The sequence below is a fragment of the Melanaphis sacchari genome, unplaced genomic scaffold (assembly GCF_002803265.2).
Source record: "Melanaphis sacchari strain LSU unplaced genomic scaffold, SCAv2.0 Contig0_pilon_pilon, whole genome shotgun sequence".
Taxonomy (NCBI): Eukaryota; Metazoa; Arthropoda; class Insecta; order Hemiptera; family Aphididae; genus Melanaphis; species Melanaphis sacchari.
In genome coordinates, this window is record NW_020270366.1 from 10702468 (window position 1) to 10716907 (window position 14440).

Genomic DNA, 14440 nt, shown 5'->3' on the forward strand with positions numbered 1-14440 from the left:
AAATACAAGAAATTTAACATTATGAGACTTTTAAAATAAAAACAAAAACAGCTCATACATTTTTTTACCTTTTAATAAATAGGAACTAAAATTACTTTTTCTTGTTGAGGAAATAAATTAATTTAATAATAATAATAATAATCATAAAAAAGAAAAGAAAGTCAGTAAAATGTCAGTGTTCTTAAAAATTAAAATAAATTTGTTAAACCTAGAAAAACAAAAAAATGCACTTCGAGCAGTCTCAAAAATTAATTAACTATTTATATAATAAAAATTGAAGAATAACAGGAAAAATAAGTTAACAAATACATTTTTGGAGTTTTTAAACTTTTTTTCAGAGTAACTCACATAGTTGCGTTCAAGACAAGAACATGATGATTATTTTTTGCTAGGGTAACAATATGACCACCACTAGTTATTTTCAACCCACAACAACGAGACACCTAAAATAAATATTTAATTATTTTAATTAAAATATAAAAATTGAATGAGTTGGTTACTATTAAGATTTAACAGAAATGTTGAAAAATAAGACTGTAGAATGTGATAACTTAAAATAGTTTAGTTTTTGTACCAACATTCAATAATATGATCAACTTAAAGATTCTTTAAGTTTTTAAATAATTTTATTTAATTAATAATTTGAATAATAAAAAAGAAGCTGTGATTAAAGATATATTTATACTTTCCTGTATAAATAAAAATAACCAATATAAACATGTACATTAAGTAATATAATATATGAGCGTATTTTGATTCTGCCAGCTTCTGTTTATACTATTTGCATATTGATTTCACCTGGCATAATCGATACAAATCTTTTTCCTAAACATGTAGTTTAAGCGGAATCAATATTTCCCCTAATATACTTACTTTAATATAAGGGCACTCTAAATCTGTTAAATGAGTGCCATCATGAGAAAATACTGCAACATGAAAACGATTGCCATGAGAATCTCCAACTAATATTTCTCCATTTTCTGATATATCTATGCCATTTGGAAAACTAGTGATGTATTCACCACCAATACGTCTTAAACATACACCTTCATCATTAAACACTACAATCGAGTGTCCTTTGAAATCACAAACATAATAATCATCATCTAAAATTTAAAAAAATAATAATAAATACATATTATATAGATAAATTTTATTTTAACACACAAACCTCTGACAATAATGTCTGATGGTTCTTCCATATATGAAGCACAATCAAACCACTTCATTATGCCATTATCTTCATTTACATTTAAAACAAATACTGTAGGGTGTACACTATCAACCAGTGCAAGATGTCCATTTGCAGTCACAGCCACTCCAGCCACAATTTCAATAAACTGAACCTGAATCTTTTTAATAAATTTACCAGTGGGATATTCAAATATCTGTACTCTAGATCGATCAGAACCACGGTCACAAACAACTATTTGATTATGGTTTAAGAAAACCACTTTTCTAGGATAAAATAGGTATCCATCCTCTTTTCCTTCTCTGCCAAATTCAGTCTTATAAGTACCATCTTTTTCAAATACCTAAAAATCATTTACTTTTAAATAAATTTCAATAATATATTTTACATGTAATTACTTGAACACGATGATTATGCGTATCAGCAACAACAATATCTTCTGTAGGACTAAGACAAAAGCCATGAGGTGAATGAAATTGTCCAAGACCACTCCCCATTTGACCAAATTTTGCTACTATATCCATAGTAGGCCTACTAGAATGACGTTTTGGTCGAGTTGGTGGAGCTCTTCTTTCTTTACTGTACCAACTTGAATTAGTAGCTACTCCATAAATATCTAAAATATATTTGTTTCATACAGTTTTATCATCATATCTTTAATTAATATTTAAGTATAAAAATTACCAGGAGATAAAGTTGTAGTAGGAGAACTCATAGATGACACACTACCTACAGAAAATGGATCTAAGCCAGATTGATTCAAAACTAATGGGCTCATCAGGCTTTGAAGCATATCTAAATTATACAACATAAATAATAAAATTATTATTTATTTTTAAGTTTAAAAATAATATATCTCACTATTATTGTTATTGTTGGTATTCAAATTATCTAGTTTAGCAAGTGCTTGCAAATTATTTAAAGCAAAACTACCATCCAAACTAGTTGGTGCATTCAATAAATCGCCCAATGAATCAGGAGATGACATTGTTGATAAAATGGGATTATCATCAACATTTAATGAACATAAGCGAGCCAAGTTTAAATCAAATATTTGTGAATCGACCATAGGAGACATCATAGGTGAAGGGAATACACGGTCAGTTAAAAAATTGGTTCTTGGAGTAGGCGGAGAGATAGGTGCAACTGCAACATTCATCCCTTGTTCGGTTTCAATTTGGCCAAAATATTTCTAAAAATGTAAATTGAGCAAGTCCATATTGTATTATTGCAATAAAATAAAACAATGATTATGATTAATAAAATAGTTTTATGTTAATGTCAATAATTACTTACACGGCAATGATTTTCAAATCCACTAACATCAGGAGAATACATAAATTTAGCATTTACATCAACATCTGGTATTTGACCAAATAACTGAAGCATTTGAGTAAAAATTAATTTTTTTAATGCCATAATTTCAGATTCACTTCCATTTTCTAATAGACGTGTAGCAAATTGTTGAACTCCACCAATGTTATCAGTGATTTTCTTCACTCTTAAAATAAAAATTTTAATTATTAATATACATTTAAATAGTTTAAAAATGAATATTATACTCTTCAAATTTGTCCATTATCTTTAATTCTTGTTGCTTTTGAGAGGATTTAAGCTGCACCAATACCTCATTTTTACATGTTTCTAATATAGCTTTAAAACTCTAAAAAAAAATATATTGAGCTTAACATATTGTATACTTGAATTATAATAATATAGTTACATGAAAAGTTTCTTCCACGTTTGATTTTACATGATCATGAGAAGTTTGTAGATTGTCCAATGCTTTTTCTAAAGTAGCCGGTAAAGTTGAAACATTTTTCATAACATTCTTGCTTTCACGTATTAAATACTCTAACTCAGTTCCATACTTTTTGTAAGCATTGGAAAGACTATCGTAACTATGTTGGCATGTCCTTGGAGAAGGTATATTGAGACATTTAGTACAAGCCAACTCCTGCAAGTATAATTAATGTTATAATAAATTAATAATATTACTAAATGAATGATAGTCAATATTAATTTGTATTGTTTCTATACATAAGTGAAAAACTTATTTTAAAAACATATTCAATTAATATTATATTAATTAATAAATAATCAAAATATTATTCTAGAAGCAGAGGATTTTTTTAAATTAAATAATTTAGCTAAAATGTATAAATATATGTTAAGTTGATTAATGGGTTTTTCTAAAAAGCAACTCAGTTCTTTTTAAAATAAGTAAGTATATTTTAACACATTTAATTTTAAACTAAGATATAAAATTAAGCAAAAAAACGCATTATAGATTAGATATTAACTTACATTACAAGTGTTACAATAATACACCATTTGTTCATTATTGTGTTTTTCACATAAAACCATTTTATGTAGAGCAGTTTTATCTTGAGAACTTTGAATCATTTCCTCAATGGATACCATATAATGATACTGACCAGGTGTTACAAGCATCTAATAAAAAAATATTTAACATTAAAAATATTTATACTTGTAAGTATAATTAACTAAAATCCAACATTTAAAACAATACCTTATGCATACTTTCACAACTAGAACACAAAAAATTACAGCAAGTAATACATTTATGAGTCGCCTCTTTATTATCTCTACAAGATTTGCAAACTAGTCTATGGTTTTTTAACATTTCAACTTCAAGAATATCCCTAGTAACATAGTCTTGGGGTAATGTCAAAGTTCCACGATTCAATTGAGTCTAAATATAAATTATAAAATATATTACAATTAGTTTTATTTCAATGTACAATAATTAATTAGAATAATAAAAATTAAATACATACAGTTGTTGGTTGACTGCATGTAGGACATATTATATTAAGAACACTAAACATTGAGTTAACATTTACAAGTTGTAAGATGCATTTTTCACAAAATACATGCAAGCAGTTCAGGACTCTAGGACACATATACTCATTTCTGTAACAATAGAATTCCATTAACATAAAAATATAATAAAAATATAAAAGAACTTACTTGCAAATATTGCAAGTATTAACTTCCAAATTGGTTTCATCTTCAATCAAAAAGTCATTACTTGAGTCTAAAGATGAAGTATCCATATTTAAGGATTTTTGATTTTATCACAGTGAATACTTGTATACACTTGTATCAATTTGGTTATTATTGGAGTACTATTTTAAAATTATAACTCTAAAAGTAAATAATAATAAAAAGAATTAATAATTAAATATTATTTAAAACTACAAAAATTATAAGGGCTTTCAGGTTTTTTATTAATTTAAATCAGTTATTGTTTAGTATTAACTTTATATACTTAATTAACCTAATAAAATAAACATATTCTAAACATTAAATTTGTATACATAAATACTGTTCCAAGTGACTGATTCATAATCAATGCAGAGTTAAATTTATTAAAGCTATCAATTTGATATGTTGAAGATAGATTAATGCAATAATTTTATTATTATTATATTAACATAATTAATATTGTTCAAAATTAATATAAATCTTTAATAAATAAGGCATAAGCTTTTAAAATTTACAAACATTAATTATTATACTATTTTTTTTCTTGTAGTACCAAAAGTGAAATGAGAACCATGATAGAAATATTTTCCCCTATCATTAATTATTCTAGTCTGCCCAAAAAACCAATTATTGTCGAACAGATATGTGTTCTTACACTAAACAGTGTATAAATAATAATGTTATTATAATTTGATGTGTTTTACCAACCTATACCTATCAATTTAATAACAATTGTTTTTATTTAAATAAGTCACTAATGACTTATTATTTGTGCATTATATGTATGTTACATATATATAAAAAATGAAAGTTACTTTATTGTTATAATAAGATAGTATATTAAATTTAATTTGACTAAAAATTAAATTTATTTTAAATAAATCATAAAAATAATTATTACTTGATCATTCTATACACAGAATTTATTATTAGAAACCAAAAACTTAATACTATAAATACAACATGAAGATTCTAGAAATTCTTTTTTTATTTTTGAACTAAGCATAAGACACGAGAGCTAATAATTTATGAAGTTCAAGAATAATAATATAAAAGTTAAAAATTAATATAATAAACAATATGTAGAATCATATTAAGACAATTTTGGAGTCTTATTACAATTTATTAATAACTTTAAACTAATAAACAGATAATTACAACACAATACGTTTTTTAAAAAAATATTATAAAATTGCAGATTTATGCTGACTTAGTTTCTTTATAAAAAAAATACAAAATAACTTAAAATTAAAAATCAAGGGTAGATAGAAATAATTTATAAATTATAATAATCAAAAGATTAACTATGAATTAAAACATCTAAAATTTAGAATACTAGGTATTTAACCAAAATATTTATTTATATACTGATAATTGATACAATAAATATCAGATCTATTCTACTTATGTAAAAACCTAATTAACAATAATGGATTAACAGAACATACTTTATGATAAACTAACAAATTTAAAAAAATATATATATATTCAAGGATATAGGAAAATAATCACCACTAAGTATCTCAGAATATAAATAATGTTATTCATTAAAATTTAATGAACCATGTACATGTAATGTAACCCAAATTTACCACAACGAACTAATTATTTATATTTAAATTTGTACCAATGACTATTTAATTACATTATAAATAATAAATTTTAATTTAAAAAACAAGAATTAATAATGATGATACAAATTAAATCAATTTTAAGAATAATATAAAGATTAATGAATGTAAGCAGGTTATGTTTCATAAAATATTAATGTGAGTGCTTATTAATAAATTAACTACCTAAAGCATCAAATGAGTAAATATTTTACACTTTATTGCAATTATCAAAACAAGTATATTATTAGATATTTTATTCATAAGTAAATAACTGTTTGGCTGCATATTTTATACTTTATCAAATAATTGTATGCACAAATATTCATTTAAAAATTATAATTAATATTTAGTAACTATTCTAGCTGAAATAGACGAATGGTTTGAAAATGTTGGATAAGGATAAAAGTATGTACAGATTGTAGACGATTAAAATATGGAACATAAATTAAAATATAAAGCCTTATCACATTTTCACAATTTGTACAAAACTTTTGAACCCGTCCCTCCAAGAGCACCACTATGAATTTAGGATTTTAAGCTACCTTATCGTAAGATAAACATTATTTAAATTAAAGAAATAATCTTACCAGAACACGTTGAATAAATATATCATGCAAAAACGATGGTCTTAAAACAAGTAACAACGCAACTGAGTCGCTGAGAAAAGTGACTAGACGAAAAACGGATTGCAACATGCAAATAACGGATGATAGAGAAAGGGGTCGGGACGGATCGACGGCCATTCATGGTACACCAACATTGTACACTATGACCATGGTAACTAGTTATTATCTAGGAGCAACAATTTGAAAATTGGAATAATATACTAAGATATTACCAATGATTATAAATATTAAATACTAGAACTAAAGTATTTATTTGATATTTATAAATCATAATCAATCTCATTACAAACTCATTGTACATTATTTCATACCAAATATAAATCAATACAATATTTTAATGATTAAATACAAATTAAATTACAATTTGAGAACTATATAAAATGATTATAATTTTTGATTTGAAATACATTTATTAATAAATAAAAATGAGTTGTTTACCAAGTTAGTCTGGGTAGAGAAATCAGTAATCACATTGATTATCTTTTTTTATCATCTACAGTCTACACATGATACGATTCAAGATAATAAATAATATAATTATTACTAATATAATATTAAGATTTTTTTAAGATTTTAGATATAAATATATTTAAAATGTTTAAATACCGGTATCGTTTTCATTTTTCATACTGACAATTATTTTATATGAAATATACAATTAGAAACTACATTTTAAAACAGATTATTCTTATTCAGTGATTCTTAATATTTTTGGAAATGTCTAAGGTTCTGTACAGTTGATGTAAATTTTAAAATTTAAACTTTTTACTTGTAATTTAATGATTGCATACTTTGAAGAGTGAATATTTTATCAATATGTTTGTTTCACGGTAGTTTTGTTTTTTATAATTTAAATATAATTTTCTAAACACATGTTTATACTCTTTTACTTATGCTTGTATATTATTAAATATATTTTTTTTTTATATCTAGTGGAGATGTACCAAAACTAGAAGTACAATGGTCTCCTGTACATAAAAATAAATTTATTACATGGGGTCCTGACATTCGAATGTATGAAGTAATAAACACTACTGTTTCTGAAGGTTCTAAAAGTAGTGATACTCCAAAAGGTTTTATTAATTATCCATACATAATTGTTTATATTTTATATTAATATATTTAGTTTATAATATTAAAACATTTTTATAGGTTTGGCTTTATCTTCTAATACATCAGCTAATTTGTTAGCAACGAGTACTAATCATCGTTATGTTAAATGTATTGATATATATCCAAAACCAGAGTCTGAAATTATGCTTGCTATTGGACATGCTAATGGTAAAGTAACTTTCTGTACATTTGGCTTAGCAACAGTCAATAATACATTAGCTGGACTTGAATTAGGACCAAGTAAAAAATTAATTTGATTAAAAAAAAAAAAAAAAAAAACATGGTATTTTATTTTTTTTTAGATTCACGCTTTTCTCGACAGTGTAATGCAATATCATGGAATCCAGTTAATTATAATTTATTAGCTTGTGGTTTGGATAGACACCGTTTAGATCAATGTGTTCAAGTATGGGATGTAGAAAAAAGTCCTTTGATTAATGCTGAATTATCACCAGGAAAACCATTCTTTGACTATGGAATGGGAGAAACTGCTAATTCTTTAGCTTGGTTTAATTCATCTCCTCATGTTTTAGCTGTTAGCTGCAATGGTAAAACCATTCGTTGTATTGATATCAGAGGTAAATTTAGTTAACATGTGACTTTATTGAGATTAAATGATATCTTTTTGTTTGCTTATTAAATTATTTTTATAAAATTGAATTTTAGATGCATCTAAATCAACAAATGTAACTCAAACTCGAGCAGTATATGGTATTAATATAGCCGTTTATAATAATAACAATATTGTTTCATATTGTGATAATAGTATAGTTTTGTGGGACTCTAGGCATTTAGAAAAACCTGTTGTAACTTTAACACAAAGTAAAAGTGTTTCTAAAGTTCAATGGTGTCCGACTAGGTAAAATCTTTACTTGTATTTAATAATGAACTAACACATAATTTTACTTCATTACTTAATGTAAATTAAGTATTTTTTCCTTTTAAGCTCTGGTTTATAAATCATAATATTTGTTCTATTAGGCATAATTTATTAGGATCATTACAAAAAGACACTATGGCTATAAGTTTACATGATATGCAACAAAGCATGGATGAAGCAGAACCTTCAGCTTTAGAAAGAACTGTACATCCCGGACAAGGCAACATACATTTAGCTTCATTTTCATGGCATCCAACTCATGAAAATAGACTATTAGCTATTTCTCAAACTGGTAATATTTGTTACAACTAATTTATTTCTATGTATTTTAAATGTATTTAATTAAATTATTTTAGGTGTATTGAATGATTATTTTGTATTTGAGAGGATGACTTTGAATTGGTCCACTAAATCAAGTATAGCTTGGACATACGGGCAGCACAATCTTAAATATATAAGTGATAAAGACTTAGTTTATTCTTCATTTGAAGATATATCAACTACTATAAAAATGCGTGCGTTTTCACAATATGGCATTAAAGTATAGATATTTTAAATTATCAAATCTTTAAATTAATTTTATTATCTTTGTTTCTTACTGATTTAGGACTTTGCAGAGAACGCTAAACTTGTAGATGATCCTATCATAAAAAACGTATGGAATTGGTTGGATTTAAATAGAAAAGTTACTAGGGCTGGTATTGTTCCTACAACTCCAAATGTACCATTTCCAGGAATAAAGTATGTATCTTTCTAAGATACAAGGAACTAACATAATTACTTTGTTGAGCTATTTTTGTAATTTTAATTACTCCACATTAATTTATTTTTAACAACTTAAATGTTTGAAACTTAAAAATTATGGTTTCATTATATTTAAATATCACACTTAACAAAATATAAAATTCTAAATAAATATTTAAATGTTTCATTAAACCCAAAAATGCAAACTGGTTAATAAACAAATTCCAAATATTAATATACTTTCAACACAAAATCTCTCTATGTAAATAATAGTTTAATGTTGAACTGTTAAAGTAAATAAAATTCCCAAGTTTTTTTTTTACATGAAATACATTTTAAACTAATTGTTTTTATAAGATTTAAATTATTTAGATATAATGCCTAAAGTAAGTTTTGTCTTAAAATCATACCTCTTATAATATTTAAAAATATATGAAATCACTTCTATTAAATTACATTCATAAAATTTTAACATATTTGTAATTGAAAAAAAAAATTAGAACTGTTCTAGGTTTAGATTCTGGATCTCCTATGCCTAAATCAGAATTAAAGCATGTTCAGTGGGTCGATATTCAGGGCACAGTAAAAACTTATCGGTATGTATAAAGTTAAAATGATCAAGTATATTGAAACAAAAAATGTTTACCTAGTCAAGTTTTAATACCAAGTTTTCACCTAATTAAATACCTTTAGTGCATCTTAAATTTGACAAGCCTAGTCAGATATTATATAAAGATTGCATAATAGTTTTTAATTAATTTAAATGTGGTAGGTTTGATGTCTTAATAACTAGTAATTGGCCTTTAGCTATTGCATTGTACTTGGATTCAGTTCACATTCTTTTTTTTTTATATATCAAATAACTGCCAATTTAAATTTATAACAGAATTAATAAATTATTTTTATAAGTGTATTTTTAATTTTACTAAATAATTTATTTTTAATATAAACTCCTTACTTTTTAGAAGTTCAGCCAGAGACAATGCTTTATTTTTATGTGATTGGGGATTTGACCGTAATAATGCATTACATATATCTGCTTTGTTAAGAAAATTAGAAAATGAAAATTCTCATACTAGAGCAGCTTCTATAGCAATTTTTAATTTAAGAATGCGTGATGCTATTGAAACATTGAATAAAGGTGCAAATCAACAACCCAATTTAAGCATGATTGCAATGGCTTTATCAGGTATAAATTTGTTATTTTATTAAAAACAGTACATAAAAATATTGTTAAAGATATTATTATATATTAATATTAAAAAAAAAAAAAAAATCAAAAACCGTAAATAATGATTTTATTTTGGAGTAATAAAATGTATTAGGTATTTTTAAACTAAATTTTAGAAATTGTCTTAAATTCTAAAGTAATAATAAATTTATACTTTATTTCCAATTTTATTAAGTATCAAAATAAATTAGTAATTCTTGAAAATTTTCCTTTAAATAATTAGAATACCCACAAGTCATAAAAATATGTGATTAAAATTTAAATGTCTAATTTCAGAAAATAGTTCATAGAAAATTTTTCTTCTTGAATAAATTTAATATTTTGAAGTATAAATTTTCATCAATTAAATGTTAATTAAAAAGCATTTTTAAACCAGTTTATATTTTCCTTAGTTGTTTCTAAATTTAAAAGAAATTATTACAAAAAATTTTAAAATACTATTAAAAGTAACTTAGTCATGTTTTAATAAATCCATTACAGATACAAGTATTAAATTACATTATCAGCAACAATCTATTATTTTGACTATTATATAATAACCTTATTAGTTCTAAAAAATATGTTTTTCACAAACAACTAATAAAAATTTAAATAATTGTCAAATTCAAAATAAAATAACCTGTATCTCATCCAGCAAGAGTCAGTTAACAAATAGTCAGCCGATTCTTCGGTGCAACATCCTTCCATCAAAACCAGTTCTAATATGATGGAAAGTATTTTAAATAATTGTACAAGTGGATATATTTATATATATCCATCTTGTGTACAAGTTATCTTTATCAAAGTAGACAGATAATCAAAATATATTTTGATTATAATTAAATCTTGATTAAACATTATCAATTAGCTGTCTTACTAACTTTTTAATCTAATTAATTAAAATATGTATTTTCAGGTTATAGTCCTGATAAATATAGCATGTGGCGTGAATTATGTTCTAGAACTAGAGAAAAATTAACCGATCCATATTTGAGAGCAGCATTTGCTTTTCTAACATCAGAAACAGAATCTCACGATGCTGTTCTAGTAAATTTCTGATTTTTCTAAAATAAATATTTATTTTTAATTTGAGTTTTAATTTTTTTAGAACGAAGTTGGTATTCCATTAGAAGACAGAATTGCATTTGCTTCAATTTTTTTGTCTGATATAAAATTAACAGAATATATTAATACAATTACAGATAAATTATTAGATCAAGGCAATTTAACTGCAATTTTTTTAACAGGTAATTTTTTTTTTTAAGTGGAAAGAAACTTTATTTTACTAAACAGTAAGTATAATGTGGTCAAAAATATTTTATTTAAATATATGTGTATAAAAGGTAATTAAATGTAAAAGTTCAAATCTTTTTGAATAATACTTTTAAATTTTAAAAAAATAATTACAATTCTACATTAAACCATTTAATTTTTTCAATATTTTAATTTTCTTTAAAAAAAAAAATTGTGTTTATATATTTTTAGATTTTTTAGTTATATTATGAACAACTTAGTTATAAGGAAACCTCGTATTCAATTTTCAATTCTTAGATATAAAGATCACAAAATAAAATTAAAATAATTTTATTTTTTTCGGATGAATAACCAAATTTATCAAAATTAAATATTGGATACTTTTATAAATATTTATGAAATAATAAACTTTTTAATTCCTATAATAATGAGAAGCCTATTACTAAATTTACTTATCTTGGCTACACATTTTTAACGAATTTTAAAATTATTATGAATTTATGCATTTATGCTTAATTTATATTATAAATATTTAGGTTGGAATAAGATGGCCAGGAGGCTGGCATATTTGTGTCGCTAGTTTCAATTATTGATTATGCATGATCCATAAATAAGTACTGACATTCAGAGATGATTAAAAAAATTATTTGACTGGGTGTCATTGTGCATAACTAGTCATCTTATTCCGGCATAGATATTGAAAGATGCTTTTATAAATATTTAATAGAAATTTCAAATATTTACAGCTATTTATTTTTGAATTACAAAATAAGCAATTTTAAGCAACTGGTTTCATATAAAATTTTCTACTTTTCTGCAATTCTTTTTGTTAATACTAGGTATTTACTTTTAACCTCCTAGTTATAAAATAAATTCACTTATCTACCGGATAAGATATTTAAGTTAAAAAAATAAATTAATAATTACTGATTTGAACGGTTTATTTTTATTATTAGGGTCGTCTCCAGATGTAGTTCCATTATTACAAAGATATTTAGACAGTACAGGAGATATTCAGACAGTTAGTATATTAGTCTTAAAAACAATCCCAAGTGAAATTGTTCATGAAAATACAGTAATGATGAGTTGGATTAATAGGTATGAATATTTTAGAATTCTATTTTGATTTATTTATTTTTAATTTCCTAATCTATACTTTGTATTTAATTTTCACTAGTTACCGAGAAATGTTAAACCAATGGCGAATGTGGCACATACGAGCTAAATTTGATATAGCTCTTAAAGCTGTAAAACCTCCACCCCAAAATGTATTTTTAACTTGCAATTACTGTGGAAAAAATATCTGTTCAGCAGCTGATGAAAAAGAAAAAGAAAGTGAAAAAGAAACAAAAGTACTAAGAATAAAAGACCAAACAGAAAATGGATCAAATAATTTTAAAGTATGTATCAAAGAAAATGGTTATTCTTTAAATATTTACATTTCTTTGACTGTAGTGATTTCTAAAAATCTATTTCAATATTCAAGTTTTTATACTTTAATTTATCCTAGCCCAATATAGAAAAAAATGTAAAATAAATTCTGAAGAATTTGACTATACATTTTGTTGATTACAAAACAACTTGAAAATTCTAATTCAACATATTCACGAATGTGTAATAATTTAATCACAATTTAAAATTTTATCAAATTAAATTATAAGATACCCATTACTAAAATTATCTTATTAGTTTTACCTTGCAACATAAGTATTACATTTTATTGTGAAAATTTATATAATTTTTTTATCTGTACATAGTAGTGTTAAAAATGCTCCCTAGATCTGATTAGTTAATGTGTTTTATCGTGATGGGTGTAGATTTCCCCCTCTCAAAGAGATAATATTAAAATATGTTTGTGGTAGAGAAATTGGTTGGTGTCCTGCATTCAGAGAGCAATCTTGAACAAGTTGTCCAGAGGCCCAACCACCAACAATTGTTTACTAAAATAAATATGTTAACTAAATGAGATCCTGAGTGTTCTTTAATTATTCCACTTTAAAGTTAGAAAGAAAAATTAATTAACAGCAGTATTATGCAATGTAAAATTTTTTGTCCTTTATTAAAGTTTGTGTAATCAGAATTTTGCCTATTTCAATATAAAATATATATTTTTAATTAATAAGAATTAATTTTTTCAGTTTACATCATGTCCTAATTGTCAAAGTCCGCTGCCTCGGTGTGCACTATGTCTTGCACACTTAGGCACTGCTAGTGCCAAAGTACCATTAAGAAAAACATCTGGTAAACAATTAACATCTAATAGTTCATATGTATTAACTGGGCAAAGTGTTAATAGTTTTTCATATTGGTTTTCGTGGTGTCCTACATGTAATCATGGAGGTCATTCTAACCATATCAGTGACTGGTTTAAGTAATAATTTGAATAGTTATACACTTTAATACATGATATACATAAAAATTTATTTATTTGTAATCATTTTTTCTTAGGAATCACTTGGAATGTCCAGTCGCTGATTGTGTTTGTCGATGTTATTCTTTGGATTCAACAAGTCGCTATTGTTCAGTATAGCACCAGGGGTCAGTTAAAAAATTAACAGCAAAGTTTAGGAAAAGCAATAATACAAATAAAATAAAATTATTAACAGTAACAAATGAATTTTTCTTTTCTTAAACATCAAGATGTGAGAGTATTAGTCGAGTTTTAACAGAATAACAAGAAAGTAAATAAATAAATGTAAGGGAATCATTACCATATCCTGTCATTACTAGAATATTTTGTTACAGGATGTAGTGATAATAACTAGATTAAAACATTTTTGAACATATATAATAAAT

The 14440-nt window shown here is 24.4% G+C and overlaps 2 protein-coding genes across 2 annotated transcripts; one reads left to right on the plus strand and one right to left on the minus strand.

Annotated features, from left to right (window-relative positions):
• Positions 1 to 264: 264 nt before the first annotated feature.
• LOC112603687 (B-box type zinc finger protein ncl-1-like) lies at positions 265 to 6606 on the minus strand. The gene is made up of 14 exons (XM_025352381.1): positions 6405 to 6606; positions 4187 to 4363; positions 3994 to 4129; positions 3726 to 3908; positions 3500 to 3646; positions 2916 to 3149; positions 2755 to 2855; positions 2489 to 2693; positions 2054 to 2384; positions 1877 to 1987; positions 1591 to 1808; positions 1172 to 1535; positions 874 to 1106; positions 265 to 443 (listed from the first exon to the last, which is right to left on the minus strand). Exons 2-14 carry the CDS (start codon positions 4270 to 4272, stop codon positions 345 to 347), a joined length of 2448 nt encoding a protein of 815 aa, XP_025208166.1. The 5' UTR covers positions 4273 to 4363; positions 6405 to 6606; the 3' UTR covers positions 265 to 344.
• Positions 6607 to 7122: 516 nt separating this feature from the next.
• LOC112601115 (GATOR complex protein MIOS) lies at positions 7123 to 14253 on the plus strand. The gene is made up of 16 exons (XM_025348554.1): positions 7123 to 7273; positions 7377 to 7516; positions 7596 to 7796; positions 7859 to 8134; positions 8223 to 8415; positions 8538 to 8728; positions 8793 to 8977; positions 9044 to 9177; positions 9681 to 9776; positions 10146 to 10369; positions 11307 to 11437; positions 11499 to 11637; positions 12601 to 12742; positions 12822 to 13044; positions 13783 to 14015; positions 14093 to 14253. The coding sequence occupies exons 1-16, from the start codon at positions 7260 to 7262 to the stop codon at positions 14172 to 14174; spliced, it is 2604 nt and encodes an 867-aa protein (XP_025204339.1). The 5' UTR covers positions 7123 to 7259; the 3' UTR covers positions 14175 to 14253.
• Positions 14254 to 14440: the final 187 nt, after the last annotated feature.

Coding starts and splice junctions, on each gene's coding strand:
- LOC112603687 (XM_025352381.1), bottom strand. CDS start 4,272: ATGGATACTTCATCTTTAGACTCAAGTAATGACTTTTTGATTGAAGAT. Junction 2,385..2,488: donor GATTTGAAAATCATTGCCGT/GTAAGTAATTAT, acceptor TTACATTTTTAG/AAATATTTTGGCCAAATTGA. Junction 1,988..2,053: donor TACCAACAATAACAATAATA/GTGAGATATATT, acceptor TGTATAATTTAG/ATATGCTTCAAAGCCTGATG.
- LOC112601115 (XM_025348554.1), top strand. Junction 11,638..12,600: donor AACTGCAATTTTTTTAACAG/GTAATTTTTTTT, acceptor TTTTATTATTAG/GGTCGTCTCCAGATGTAGTT. Junction 14,016..14,092: donor CATATCAGTGACTGGTTTAA/GTAATAATTTGA, acceptor ATTTTTTCTTAG/GAATCACTTGGAATGTCCAG.